This window comes from Panthera pardus, unplaced genomic scaffold, assembly GCF_024362965.1.
Source record: "Panthera pardus isolate Hobbes unplaced genomic scaffold, ASM2436296v1 HiC_scaffold_24, whole genome shotgun sequence".
In the NCBI taxonomy this organism is placed as follows: domain Eukaryota; kingdom Metazoa; phylum Chordata; class Mammalia; order Carnivora; family Felidae; genus Panthera; species Panthera pardus.
Genome location: NW_026526810.1, coordinates 62,657,638 through 62,672,482, shown reverse-complemented (window position 1 = coordinate 62,672,482; position 14,845 = coordinate 62,657,638). Strand labels below are relative to the sequence as shown.

Sequence of the window (14,845 nt, the reverse complement as noted above, 5' to 3'; positions counted from 1 at the left end):
TGGATTAATATATTAATTAATAGAACAAAGTCTGTTCATTTGAATAACATGAATTATATCTCCTTGCATAAGCTTATATCAGAATGGATAATCAGTGACAGTTAACAATAAAATAAATTTTACCCAATAATTCATTACTTATGAAATTAATTGTAAACCAACACAGGTATGCATTTAAGAAAAGATTTTTTTAAATTTTTTTTTAATTTTTTTTTAACGTTTATTTATTTTTGAGACAGAGAGAGACAGAGCATGAACAGGGGAGGGGCAGAGAGAGAGGGAGACACAGAATCTGAAACAGGCTCCAGGCTCTGAGCTGTCAGCACAGAGCCCGACGCGGGGCTCAAACTCACGGACGGCGAGACCGTGACTTGAGCTGAAGTCGGCCACTTAACCGACTGAGCCACCCAGGCGCCCCAAGAAAAGATTTTAAAACATAAACTTGGGGTGCCTGGGTGGTTCGTCGGTTGAGCATCTGACTTCGGCTCAGGTCATGATCTCGCGGTCCGTGAGTTCGAGCCCCGCGTCGGGCTCTGTGCTGACAGCTCAGAGCCTGGAGCCTGTTTCAGATTCTGTGTCTCCCTCTCTCTGACCCTCCCCCATTCATGCTCTGTCTCTCTCTGTCTCAAAAATAAATAAACGTTAAAAAAAAAAAATTTAAAAAAAAACATAAACTCAGCAAACACAAACATCTCCTTTTTACCAAAACATCTTCCCTAGCATTTCTAATATTAGGAGCACTGCCTGCCCAGTGAAATCTATTTAATGGCTGCGGTATCCTGTCTGCGCAAAGGCAGCATAATCATTTGTTCAGAAAAAAAGGACTTGTATGTGGCCACATAAGGTTTTACTTACTCTTACTTTTAATCAGTGAAAATGACCTTCCTGTAAAGAGGCAGAAATGACAAAATGAGATAAGAAGACAAGGAGCTTAATTAATCAGTCCAAAAATGAACAAAAAAATTTAACCAAATTTAAACGATAACGAAACTGTAAATGGACTAACAATTTTCTTTGACGTGACCAAAGATAAAAAAATAAACTCCAACTAATCAAAATCTGGACCAACCAGTCAAAATATTTTATCACTTACTGATCCAAAACATTGATCAACAGATTAAGTTACCCTAGGGATAACAGCACTATCCTATTCTAAGCTTCATAGAGACCATAAGGTTTATGATTTCAGTCTTGGGTCAAAACATCCCAACGGTGTAACCATGATTTTTTTTAGTGTTTATTTATTTTTGAGAGAGAGAGAGACAGAATGTGAATGGGGAAGAGGCAGAGAGAGAGGGAGACACAGAATCTGCAGCAGGCTCCAGGCTCTGAGCTGGACTCCAGGCTCAAATTCACAAGCCATGAGATCATGGCCTGAACTGAAGTTGGACACCCAACCAACTGAGCCACCCAGGTGCCCCTGGTATAACCACTATTAACAGTTGGTTTGTCCAACAATTAAAGTACTATGTGATCTGAGTTCAGATGTGAGTAACCTAGGTCAGTTTCTATCTGTTCTACATTTCTCCCAGTTGGAAATTACAAGAGAAATAAGGGCTACATTACAAAAGTGTCTTCATACTAATAGGTGAGATAATACTAATCTAATCAATTTATACCTAACCCTGCCAAAGAACAGCTTGTTAAGGTGGCAGAGCCCAGTAACCGCATAAAACGTACACTTTTATTGCCACAGATTTAATTCCTCTTCCTAACAGCCTGTTCATAATTATTATTCTGTCATTAATTATACCTATGATACTTGCTGTAACATTCCTCACACTAATTGAGTGAAAAGTATTAGCCTACATACAACTTCAGAAAGGACCAAACATCATTGCCCCCATGAGGGCCGTCTATCTATCACAGATTCTCTCAAGCTATTCATTATAGAACCATTATAATCACTAACATCATCAATACCCATATTTATTATTGCACCAATCCTAGCCCTCACTTTAGCCCTAAGAATATGAATTCCACTACCCATACCATATCCATTAATTAATATAAACTTAGAAAAATGAACGATTGGGGCCTCATCAAAATAAAAAGCTTCTGCACAGTGAAGAAAACAATCAGAAAAACTAAAAGGCAACCAACAGAATGGGAGAAGATATTTGCAAACGACATATCAGATCAAGGGTTAGTATCCAAAATCTATAAAGAACTTATCTTACTCAACACACCCAAAAAACAAATAATCCAGTGAAGAAATGGGCAAAAGATATGAATAGACACTTCTCCAAAGAAGATGTGCAGGTGGCTAACAGACAACATGAAAAAATACTCAACATCACTCATCATCTGGGAAATACAAATTAAAACCACAATGGGATACCACCTCACACTCATCAGAATGGCTAACATGAACAACTCAGGCAAAAACAGATGTTGGCGAGGATGCGGAGAAAGAGGATCTCTTTTGCACTGCTGGTGGGAATGCAAACTGGTGCAGCCACTCTGGAAAACAGTATAGAGGTTCTCTAAAAATTAAAAATAGAACTACCCTATGACTCAGCAATTGCACTCCTAGGTATTTATCTAAGGGATACAGGTACGCTGTTTCAAAGGGACACACGCACCCCCACGTTTATAGAAGCACTATCAACAACACCCAAAGTATGGAAAGAGTCCAAATGTCCATCGATGGATGAATGGATAAAGAAGATGTGGTATATACATACAACGGAGTATTACTCGGCAATCAAATAGAATGAAATCTTGTCATTTGCAACTATGTGGATGGAACTAGAGGGTATTATGCTAAGTGAAATTAGTCAGAGAAAGACAAAAATCATATGACTTCACTCATATGAGGACTTTAAGACACAGAACAGATGAACATAAGGGAAGGGAAGCAACAACAATAATAAAAAAAAGGAGGGGGACAAAACATGACTCTTAAATACAAGAAAAAACTGAGGGTTGCTGGAGGGGTTGTAGGTAGGAGGGATTGGCTAAATGGGTAAGGGGCACTAGGGAGGACACTTGTTGGGATGAGCACTGGGTGTTATACATAGGGGATGAATCATTGGAATCTACTCCTGAAATCATTATAGCACTACATGCAAACTAACTTGGATGTAAATTAAAAAATAAACAATAAAAAAATTTAAAAACAAACAAACAAAAAAGAATATTCACACAGCTTTACTCTTAATCACTGGAAACTGGAAACAACCCTAATATCCTAAAGTGGAACAGTGATAAGTAAACTTGGTACATCTATACAATGAAATATGACTTACCAATGAAAAGAAACTACTAATACATGCATCAAAATGGATGAATCTCAAGTGCAATGAGAAGTCAGGCTCAAAAGGTAACATAATATATGATTCCATTTTTATGGTCCTTCATAAAATGAAACTATAGGGACAGAAAAGAGATCAGCAGTTTCTTGAGACAAGGGAATGGTGTGTGGTTGACTCAAAGGACCACAGGAAAAGTTGACATGAAATGAGACTGTAGTACATCTTGGGTGTGATGTGGTTGCCCAAATATATATGTATGAAAGCAGAGAAGCAGCCTAGTTATTGTTGGGAAGTCCCCAAACATTTAAGAATTGGTAATACTTCTGAAAATGGGTGTGAAAGTACAGATAAAAAGAGGGAACTCTTGAATGTCTTAAGGTATATCTAGGGCCCCAAATCCCCTCACTGACACAGCTCCATAGGTGGTTGCATGTCTATTCACACTCTGGCAGAAGTCTGGTGTTTTAGTCTTTGGATAGTTCTCTGAACTACAGGATGCCAGGCCAATACCTTAACCTAGCACCTAACCCTAGCCCTAATCTTAGCATTGAGGGGAGAAAAAAAAAGATGTGATGCATATATATATGCAATGGAATATTACTCAGCCGTAAAAATATAAAACCTTGCCATTTGCAACAACATGTATGAAACTAGAGAGTATTATGCTAAGCGGAATGAGTTAGAGCAATACAAATACCATATGATTTCACTGATACGTGGCATTTTAGAAATGAAACAAAGGAGCACAGCGGTGAAAAAGAGAGAAAAAGAGGTAAACCAAGAAACAGAGTCTTAACTATAGAGAACAAACTGATGGTTACCAGAGGGGATGTCGGTGGGTGGATGGGAGAAATAGGTGATGGGAATTAAAGACAGCACTTGTCGTGATGAGCCAGACTTAAATACAGAGAACAAACTGGGACATGCTGGAGGGGAGGTGGGTGGGGGGATGGGTTAAATAGGTGATAGGCATTAAGGAGGGCACTGGTCGTGAAGAGCACTGGCTGTTGTATGTATGTATGTTGAATCACTATGTTGTACAACTGAAACTATTATTACGCTGTACGTTAAATAAGTGGAATTCAAATAAAAACTTCAAAAACATACATGTATGTGTAACTACAGAACGGAATACTTAAAAGATTTAATTTTGCTATATGTAAAATGTACATGTGTGTATGTGTGTGAAAAACTAAAAATAACAAAAACATTTATAAAATGAAAGAAATACTTTATTGCATTGCAAGAGTTTTTACTTTTTTTCAAGTTTCACAGTAATTGTGTACTTCCTCAAACTCACCCCTGAACCAGCATCCTTCCCCAGAGGGTACCTCTCATTGGTCTTTCACGTCACAGCTGTAAGGTTTGGGAAAGTTACTTAGCCTCTTTTCGCCTGTTTTCTCCTCTGTAAATGGATTGTGTGTTATCATAATGGTACGAGATGGTGCCTGGAAAGTGAGTCGTCGCACATAAGCAAGTGAATAGGCATTGAATCCTTCTGTTCTCAGGCTGAGATACTTCTGGATTCTAGGCCTCAGGGTACAAAATAGCTCACAGGACAAATAAATTAAAGGTTTTGAGATTTGGACATGAAACAGATGAAATCTGAGAGGGAGAAAATGAGACAGCAAAGAGGAAGGGCAGAAGCAGGGCCAGTAAAGGATAAGAGAAAAGAAAGAAATGGAGAATTTTATTAAGACCCTTTCACATCTAATGTATTTAAAATCGTCACTGCAAACAAATGCAAAAGAAAAATAAAGAACTAAATTCTCTAAAGACATAATTACACTCATTTTTACTGATGGGAACAGTACCAGAAGGATGCCCTTCAGGAATGATAGTCGTTACCTCTGAGAGTGGCTGAGATGGGAGAGGACAGATGAAGAGAGCCTTCAATATTTGCTCCAAATAAATCTATTATTAATAGTTTAAATGCTATAAGGTTAGACTGCATTCATGTATTATTTCGCTAATAACGGAGTGAATTAAAAAGTATCCTCTCAGGCTTTCTGCCGGTGGACCTGCCAAGTAAGCAACATGAAAGTCTCCCTCCCACCGCCCTCATGTCTCAGTCAGAGTTTCCCAAAGAGCCTGAAAAGCCGCGGAAGCTTTTCATCAGAGGATTGAGCTTTGAAACAATGGATGAGAGCCTGAGGAGCCACTCTGAGCAATGGGGAATGCTCACGGACTGTGTGGCCATGACAGACCCAAACACCAAGCGCTCCAGAGGCTTTGGGTTTGTCACGTAGGCCACTGTGGAAGAGACAGATGCAGCCATGACTGCAAGGCCACACAAGGTTGGATGGAAGAGCTGTAGAACCAAAGAGGCTGTCTCGAGAGAAGCTTCTCAAACACCTGGTCCCCACTTAACTGTGGAAAAGATTTTTGTCGGTGGCATTAAAGAAGACACTGAAGAACATCATCTAAGAGATTATTCTGAACAGTACGGGAAAACTGAAGTGATTGAAATCATGACTGACCAAGGCAGTGGCAAAAAGAGAGGCTTTGCTTTTGTAACATTTGATGACCATGACTCTGTAGACAAGATCGTCATTCAAAAAATACCATACTGTGAATGGCCACAACCGTAAAGTAAGGAAAGTTTCATCTAAGTAAGAGATGGCTAGTGCTTCCTCCAGCCAAGGAGGTCGAAGTGGTTCTGGAAACTTCGGTGGTGGTCGTGGAGGTGTTTTTGGTGGGAAGGACAACTTTGGCCATGCAGGAAACTTCAGTGGGCAAGGTGGCTTTGGTGGTAGTTGAGGTGGTGGTGGATATGGTGGCAGTGGGGATGGCTGTAATGGATTTGGTAACAATGGAAGCAACTTTGGAAGTGGTGGAAGCTACAATGATTTTGGCAATTACTACAATCAATCTTCAAATTCTGGAGGCAGAAGCTCTGGCCCCTATGGTAGTGGACGTCAATACTTTGCCAAACCATGAAACCAAGGTGGCTATGGCAGATCCAGCAGCGGCAGTAGCTATGGAGGTGGTAGAAGGTTTTAATTACTGCCAGGAAAGAAAGCTTAGCAAGGGAGGAGAGCCAGAGAAGTGACAGGGAAGCTACAGGTTACAACAGATTTGTGAACGCAGCCAAGCACACTGGTGGCAGAGACTAGCTGCTTCAAAGAAGACATGTTTTAGACATGTGTATGCACAAAAAACTGGAGAACTGTATTTGTGACTAATTGTACAACAGATTATTTTAGTTCTGCTCTGAGGAAAGTGTAAAGCATTCCAACAAAGGGTTGTAATGTAGATTTTATTTTAACTCCCATGCTGTTGATTGCTAAATGTAATACTCTGATCATGATGCTGAATAAATGTCTTTTAAAAAAAAGTATCCTTTCATTATCTTTTCATCACTTAGAGAAATGCCTATCATATGGTTTACACTCAAACTGCTAATATACATGACTCTGCACAAGGAAGTACCATGAAGGTTGAGACCTAACATTTCTCTGAAATCCAAGAAGCGAGGTTCAAGTAGGCCCTTAAATCATGAGCCTAGTTGCAATGTGCCAAAGACGAGCTAGCTGTCACCTGCCCATCTATGTAAATCATCTAACTTCTGCTGGGATTGGTACCAATATCTTAGCTCCCTTTATGACATGGTAGATACAGGCAAAAGAAATAAAGTTATATCCTCAAAATACACAAAGAAATCAAAGGCTTGAAACGCCTTTCTCTTATACTTTCACTTGTATTTAACTAGACTAACTTGAATCTACTTTGAAAAGGGTGGATTTTTATTGCATGATGCCCTCAACACCCAGCTTTTCCTCAGGGAAACTTGGAAGCTAAGGATCCCCCAAGAGCATGATAGGGAAAACCTTTCCAAATACGTGGCTCTACTTAAAACACAGAGATAGAGATGGAAAGCCTCCAATACTCTTCAGAGTGCACACTTGGCACACTGAGGAGGACACAGTCCCTCCAATAATGCTCATGGCAGAAAATTATTTGCAATTCATTTCACCTAAAGCAGACTCTGGAGTCAGCCCTCTCAGTAAGCAGCGAAGAAACTAGTTTCAGAGGTGATCTGTGTAGTGTAAGTATATCCCAGATAATTGATGTTTGAACTCACACTTTTAATGTCTTCCACACAGGTTAAGACTAAATTCTTTTTTTTTTCCTAAAGCATTTTTTCACCATACCTATCTATAGAGCTTAGAGTTCTGAATGTGTTATTTGGTTCATGTCTTCTGGGAAAGATTATGGGTTTTCTCTCCCAACAAATCCCTGGGACTTCTGAATTCCTAACAGCATTTCAAATACTAACAACAGCATTGCCTTTCTATGACCTTAAATGCTGCAAGATGCCCAGGTTGGGGAAGATTGGTTCTCAAAAACCGTCCAACCTATCCTGACATTTTCTAATTCCTTTTGGATTTTACTTGTTTTACCCCTGATCAAAGTAGCAAATGGGAGAAATGCTTCAGTCAAAAACTGTATGGTTTCACTCTTATGTGGATCCTGAGAAACTTAACAGAAACCCATGGGGGTGGGGAAGGAAAAAAAAAAAAAAGAGGTTAGGGTGGGAGAGAGCCAAAGCATAAGAGACTCTTAAAAACTGAGAACAAACTGAGGGTTGATGGGGGGTGGGAGGGAGGGGAGGGTGGGTGATGGGTATAGAGGAGGGCACCTTTTGGGATGACCACTGGGTATGTATGGAAACCAATTTGACAATAAATTTCATATATTAAAAAAAATAAAAATAAAAAAACTAAAAAAAAACAAAAACTGTAGGGCAAAGTACCTAAAATTCAAAACAATGAAACTGAATAGATTTTAATGTGAACCTGTCTATCTTACTCCTATTGTTACTAGCCATTTACATTTATTTGTGTCTCTGTTACCTCTTCATAGAACAAAAAGTCTTATTTCAGAAGACTTTTTTTATGTTTATTTATTTTTGAGAGAGAGACAGAGACAAAGCATGAGTGGGGGAGGGGCAGTGAGAAAGAAAGAGAGAGGAAGACACAGATCTGAAGCAGGCTCCAGGCTCTGAGCTGTCAATACAGAGCCCCCATGTGGGGCTCAAACCCATGGACCAGACCACGAGACCATGACCTGAGCTGAAGCTGGACACTTAACCTACTGAGACATCCAGGCTCCCCTGTCTTACTTATCTTCTAAAAAAAAAAAATTTAAGAAATTTTATTTATTTTTTTAGTCTTGTCAAAATCAAGGTTTCAACCAGGTGCCATTTCTAGCAGGAAAATTCTATTGGAAGCTTTGGAGTCACAAAGACCTGTTTATATTCTGGTGTTTTTTTTTTTACTTTTTATTTTACAACTTGGAAAATAGATAATTTGTGTATGTATGTACATAGTTTGTGAGGTTTATGTGAAGTATTCTAACCAAAAAATATATTAAAGGACATTAAAATAAATAATTAGAATTCAATAGTGAGATGATATTAACAAGGACATCATAAGCACATGTTGATTTTTTTAATAAAGTCTTACTTTTTGTGGAAAAATACTTAGAAGGAGAAAGAACAAAACCTAATAGGAAAAAGTAAAACAGAAAAAAAAACGAAATAAAAAGAAAGGCAAACCATCCTTCAAAATGGAGAAAATACTTAAAATCACAATAAGAAATTAAACCACATACACTTGCCATTTCTCATCATCATATGACAATAACATCACAAAGGACAGCCTGTGAAAACACAGGTAATTCATACATTGCTGGTGGAAATGCAAAATGCTTTAAGCTCGGCAGAAGGAATACAAACACATGAATAAATAAGATAGATAACTGTTTTCAAGGGGCTTAACATAGATGTGCTATATAATTCGAGCTAGTTTGTCGCTTTTATAATCTGAACTTTTAAAAAAAAATAGGTTATGAGAAAGATGGAGAAATGAAGAGAGACCAAAGAAGAAATGGAAAAAGAGAAGGAAAAATGAAAAAAGACCTTGGCCTCCTGGCTTACAGAAAAAGTAAACATATGTATTTCCACAGAGCTCAAGTTAAACAATAGAAATGAAGAGTTTACATACAAACGAACTTAGAATTTATATTTTCTCCTGAAGAACAGTCAAAAGAAAAGTAATTTTCATATATGCTTCATTTAGGCCAGCCTCAAAAAAGAAATCTCTGTTACCAATGAGAACCGAGAACTGGGGACCATCAAGGCATGTTAATGTTACTCAGGCCAAGGGAAACAGGAGTTTGTGGTCATATTCTTCCACGGGCAGATTCCAAATGCAGGGAAATACTGGATACTAGGAACGCACAGTCTGTAACTGGGGTCTCTTTGGAAACACAACTATCTTTTCTCAAGTCATTTGATGAACGGTTTTTCCCAGAGTCAGTGAAATAATTGGTTCAGTCTGCTAACACATTTTCACAAAGCAATATTTGTTTCTGGGAAGCAAGTTTTGTGTCAGAAATGTAGCATTTGATTATTTCCCGGATTCTGGGAAATAACTTCTGAAGATATTTAAAGCTACTCATTTTCCTGCAGAAGAGGCACATTCAAGCCTTGGAGAAATTATTTACCCAATATATTACTATTGAAATTTTTAACCAGAATATTCATTTTTTATTGCCATAACAACTATACTTAAGCTAGGTAAGGCTTTTGACCTACACTTCTATACTTAGCTCTCCTTCTGGGCCATCAGACTGTGCCTACTTATAAATTCACAAGAACTTTATTTTCCATTTTGAGCTTTTTTTTAATATAAAAAAATTTTTTTAATGTTTATTTATTTTTGAGACAGAGAGAGACAGAGCATGAGCAGGGAAGGGGCAGAGACAGAGGGAGACACAGAATGTGAAGCAGGCTCCAGGCTCTGAGCTGTCAGCACAGAGCCCGACGCGGGGCTCGAACTCATGAACTGTGAGATCATGACCTGAGCCGAACTCGGACGCTTAACCGACTGAGGCACCCAGGCACCCCCATTTTGAGCTTTTGTACAATGGTATGATTTGAATTTTTGATGTGAGTACTATTTATCTGCTCTCCAGAACCTGAGCATTAATTACATTTTTCTTTCCATTCTAGAAGTTCTTAGTTCTTCCTTTGGGTCACATGAGAACACAACGTACTAAATGGAGGAAGCTAACCAGTCTGTGGTGTCTGAGTTTATTTTTCGTGGACTTTGTAATTCAAGAGAGCTCCAGAACTTCCTCTTACTGCCATTTTCCATGCTTTACCTGATGACGGTTGTGGGCAACCTCCTTGCCGTGTTCTTGTTCATCACTGACCCTCATCTCCGTTCCCCAATGTACTTCCTCTTAGCCAATCTCTCATTTGTGGACTTCTGCCTTTCCTCAGTAACTACCCCTAAACTGATCATAGACTTCCTAAAGGATAATAAGACCATCTCCTTCGGTGGATGCATGAGCCAGATCCTCTGTGTGCATTTTTTTGGAGGGGGTGAGATGGTGCTACTCGTGACAATGGCCTATGACCGTTATGTGGCCATCTGCAAGCCACTCCATTATTCCAGCATCATGGACAGACAAAAGTGCGTCTGGCTGGTTTTGATATCATGGGTCATTGGCTTTGTGCATGCCATGAGCCAACTAGCTATGATTTTAGATCTGCCCTTCTGTGGACCCAGAACAGTGGACAGTTTTTTCTGTGATATCCCTTTGGTGATCAAATTGGCCTGCATGGACACACATACTCTAGGAATATTGATAAATGCTGACAGCGGGGTCTTGGCAACAACTTGCTTCATTATCCTACTCATCTCCTACACCTATATCCTAGTAACAGTGCGCCTTCACTCTAAGAATGGAGCATCAAAGGCACTGTCTACCTGTACCGCCCACATCACTGTGGTGCTGCTGTTCTTTGGACCCTGCATCTTCATCTATCTGTGGCCACTTAGCATCACTTGGGTGGACAAGTTTCTTGCTGTGTTTTACACAGTAATCACACCTCTCCTGAATCCAGCCATTTACACACTGAGAAATAGAGACATTAGGAATGCCATAAAGAGACTGATAAGTCAGCATATGGATTCAAAGGATAATTTCTAGTTTTCTCATTAAATCAGAAATTGCACCCTTTACATACAAATTTGGCCACATTTTTACCTATAAACTGAACTGGAAACATGACCTGTTCATCATACCGAAAGTTTTAAGTATTCCCAGATGTATGGTTTGTGTTTGTTCCATTACGAAAATGTGTTCAAAACTCCAACACTTATATTCTTACCACTTGGAGAGGATAATAACTGCAAATAATAATTTGTACAAATATTCCTTTATATTTATTCAAATATTTCCAGATGACAACATTGATAATGATAATGATAAGAGTAATAAATACTACCACTAGTTTACCAATAATCCCTACACCATGCTAAGCATTTTACCTAGTTTATGTATGTTACAAAACCACTATGAGTTAATTACCATTATTCTCATTTCTAATAATACATGATTTACTTACTTTAATTCTAACTTAGCTAGAGAGGATAATAAAGACATTTGAGTGATCTACATCTACCTAGAAAAAAAAAATGAATCAAATTATAATGTTATTGCCCTGGTACTCCACAGCATAACCCTTATAGTTCAAATTTTCAAGTCTTTTTTTTTTAATCTTTAACATTTATTCAGTTTTTGAGAGACAGAGAGAGAGCATAAGCGGAAGAGGGGCAGAGAGAGAGGGGAGACACAGAATCCGAAGCAGTCTCCAGGCTCTGAGCTGTCAGCACGGAGCCCAACGTGGAGCTCGAACCCACGAACAGCGAGATCATGACCAGAGCCAAAGTCGCATGCTTAACTGACTGAGCCACCCAGGAGCCCCAAGTTTTCAAGTCTTAACTGTTGATTCAAACATTGAATTTCTCTTCACATATTTTTTTGCTAAATACAACAGAAAAAGTATTCACAACTTCTTGAAACATTACTTATTTTCTTATGTGAATAAATGAATTTCATGATTCTAATTTTACCTGATGTTAAAGCATTAAGAAAGGATTGCTAGTAGACGGGAAGAATGTGTTCCTTTGAAGCAAAAAAATTACAGCGAAGAGAAGAAAGCCAAAATGAAACCATCAATGCATACAACACAATAATTTTATTCAAAAATCTAAAAACTTCCTAGAAATTAATAAAAAAGAGAAATAATCCAAAAGGGGGGACAGTGGGAAAAATTTAGACCAGGTGTTTATTTCTGAAAAGAAATACCACTGGACACTAGACACTCAACCTCATTAGTAATCACAAAAATGTAACTTTAGATCATAATGACATACATGTTAAAGAAAAACATCTGTCAGTAACAGTTATTGTTGACAATATGTATTGCTGTGTATTAATGGAAATTTTATGGCCTGCTGGTGGGTGAAAGTTGACTTAACCATCCTGAAAAACAATCTTGTGTTGCCTTGTAAAACCAAACATGGGGATACACTGTAAGTCAGTGCCTGGCTGCTAAGGGTCCATATGCCTATTCTTCCCATGACTAACACAACACCCTCAAGATTCAGCTGGACACATGACCACCCAGCTGCAGCGCAGATTTCCTAGTCTCTGCAGACGGATATGGCCATATTACTGACTTCTGGCAGCAGAACATGAGAAGCAATTTGTGAAACTTTAGCCATCTCTTTAAAGACATCAGCTCCATTTTCTCTTTCCTCTGTCCTGGTGGCTGGCACACAACTGGAGCAGATGCTCTGGAGTCAGTAATGAAAGCTACACACTGAGAGGAGCAGAGCTAATGCTCCCTCCAGGAAACAGAGGGACTCCAGAAGGAGCCGAGGCAGCTAAGATGGTATTGGTGTGTTCTATCTACCACCATACCATCGTTCATTTGCATGCTTTTCTTCCTAACCCACTTACATTGCTTTGTTTATTTCAGGTGTTATACATTGCAAATTAAAAAAAATAAAATAAAGGAAAGGCTTTCTTTTTGGTCTTCTAACAACACCACCACCACCACAAAATTCCACATACCACACAACCTTTCTTTCTACAGGTTTCAGATAGACCATGTTCTTTTGGGCTATATGTCTAACCAACTTCTCCCTTCGAGCGAAGCCCTCAACAGAAAGCCCCCAAAATGTATGATATGGCATGCATAAATAGTAAAACATAGAGAAAGAAAATGTGAGCAGTTGGGTGTTAGTGTTAGTAGTCTTGGATTGGGCAAAACAGTCATGTCAACATCTTCTGATCTTTTTGAATGAAACTGCCATTGTAATAGAGCATACATTACAGCACTGAGTGATACAGGCCATTTGCTAACTAAAATTATACTGACACACCTTTATAATATTGTGATTTCTAGTTTACTCCCATGAACAAAAGAAGAAAGCCATGACTTCTTGTGCACTATCTGTATACCAAGACCTAAACTGTTTATAATGACATCTCAATCTCTATACCATTAAAATAAAGTGATGATGACATAGCTGACCTAATGAAACTATATAAATAATGGTAGTTATAATTTTTCATTTCCTGGAATATTTTTAAAAAGAGAAGTGCCAACTATATCAAGAGATGTTTGGGGCGGCTGGGTGGCTCTGTCAGTTGAGTGTCCGATTTCAGCTCAAGTCATGATCTCACAGTCCGTGAGTTGAGCCCCGCATCAGGGTCTAGGCTGACAGCTCAGAGCGTGGAGTCTGCTTCAGATTTTGTGTCTCCTTCTCTCTCTACCCCTTCCTTGCTCGTACTCTGTCCCTCACTGTCTCTCTCTCTTAAACATAAGTAAACATCAAAAATAAAATTTAAAAAAAGAGATGTTTGCAGAAAGTTATATTTCCCCAAACCAAATAATCATGGAAGCAATACTTAGATCAGCCTTCAGATATCCATGGGGACATATGATGGTTTCTTGGAATATTTTTAAGATGCAATTATCTCAGCTGTACTCAGTAATAGAAGTCTTTAGTTTTAGGAACCACCATTTATTCATAAGTGATTTGTAGGCTATATATAACGTTTTCTCACAACTCTGTACTGGAGGAATAAAACAACATTGGATCAGGATTGAGTTCTTGCTAGACAATATAATTAATATTCTAATTGATAGACTATAAAATGAGATCCTACTGTCCATCTAGTTTCTAAGCATATTAACTTCATTTAACTCATTAGTAAGTCAACACAATTCACCTCTAAGTAATCCATATTTCAACAAGAAACACAATGGAAATTAAGAAAATTTTTAACTAAACACTAATAAAAAAACAATACATATATAAGCACATATGGAATGCAGCTATAGCCGCATTTGCAAGCACTTTTCTATATGCACATATTTTTAAAAGAGAAATGACACATACAAGTGATCCAAGTGTCCATCTAAAGATAATTCACCTAAGGAAACTAGAGGAGGAAAATAATAAGACCAAAAATTAATCAAAATAAAAAAAAATGTTACATTCAACACTTAACAAAACCAAAGTTGGTTATTTCAGAAGACCAACAAAATTGACAATACATTGGCAAGACTGATCAAGAAGGGGGAAAAAAGGCACAAATAACCAATATCAAAAACACAGATGCTGCAATCCTTAAAAATAGTATAAGATGATATTATGTCCAATCTTACACCTCTAAATTTAAAGTTTTACAGAAAATAGGAAAATTCCTATAAGAAA

General features: G+C 38.3%; 1 protein-coding gene and 1 pseudogene across 1 annotated transcript; both read left to right on the top strand.

The window, feature by feature from the left end:
• Nucleotides 1–5,320: 5,320 nt before the first annotated feature.
• LOC109255654 (heterogeneous nuclear ribonucleoprotein A1-like) lies at nucleotides 5,321–6,197 on the top strand (annotated as a pseudogene).
• A 4,125-nt stretch (nucleotides 6,198–10,322) lies between these two features.
• Nucleotides 10,323–11,261, top strand: LOC109255610 (olfactory receptor 4K3-like). The gene has a single exon (XM_019430441.2). It carries the CDS (start codon nucleotides 10,323–10,325, stop codon nucleotides 11,259–11,261), a length of 939 nt encoding a protein of 312 aa, XP_019285986.2.
• Nucleotides 11,262–14,845: the final 3,584 nt, after the last annotated feature.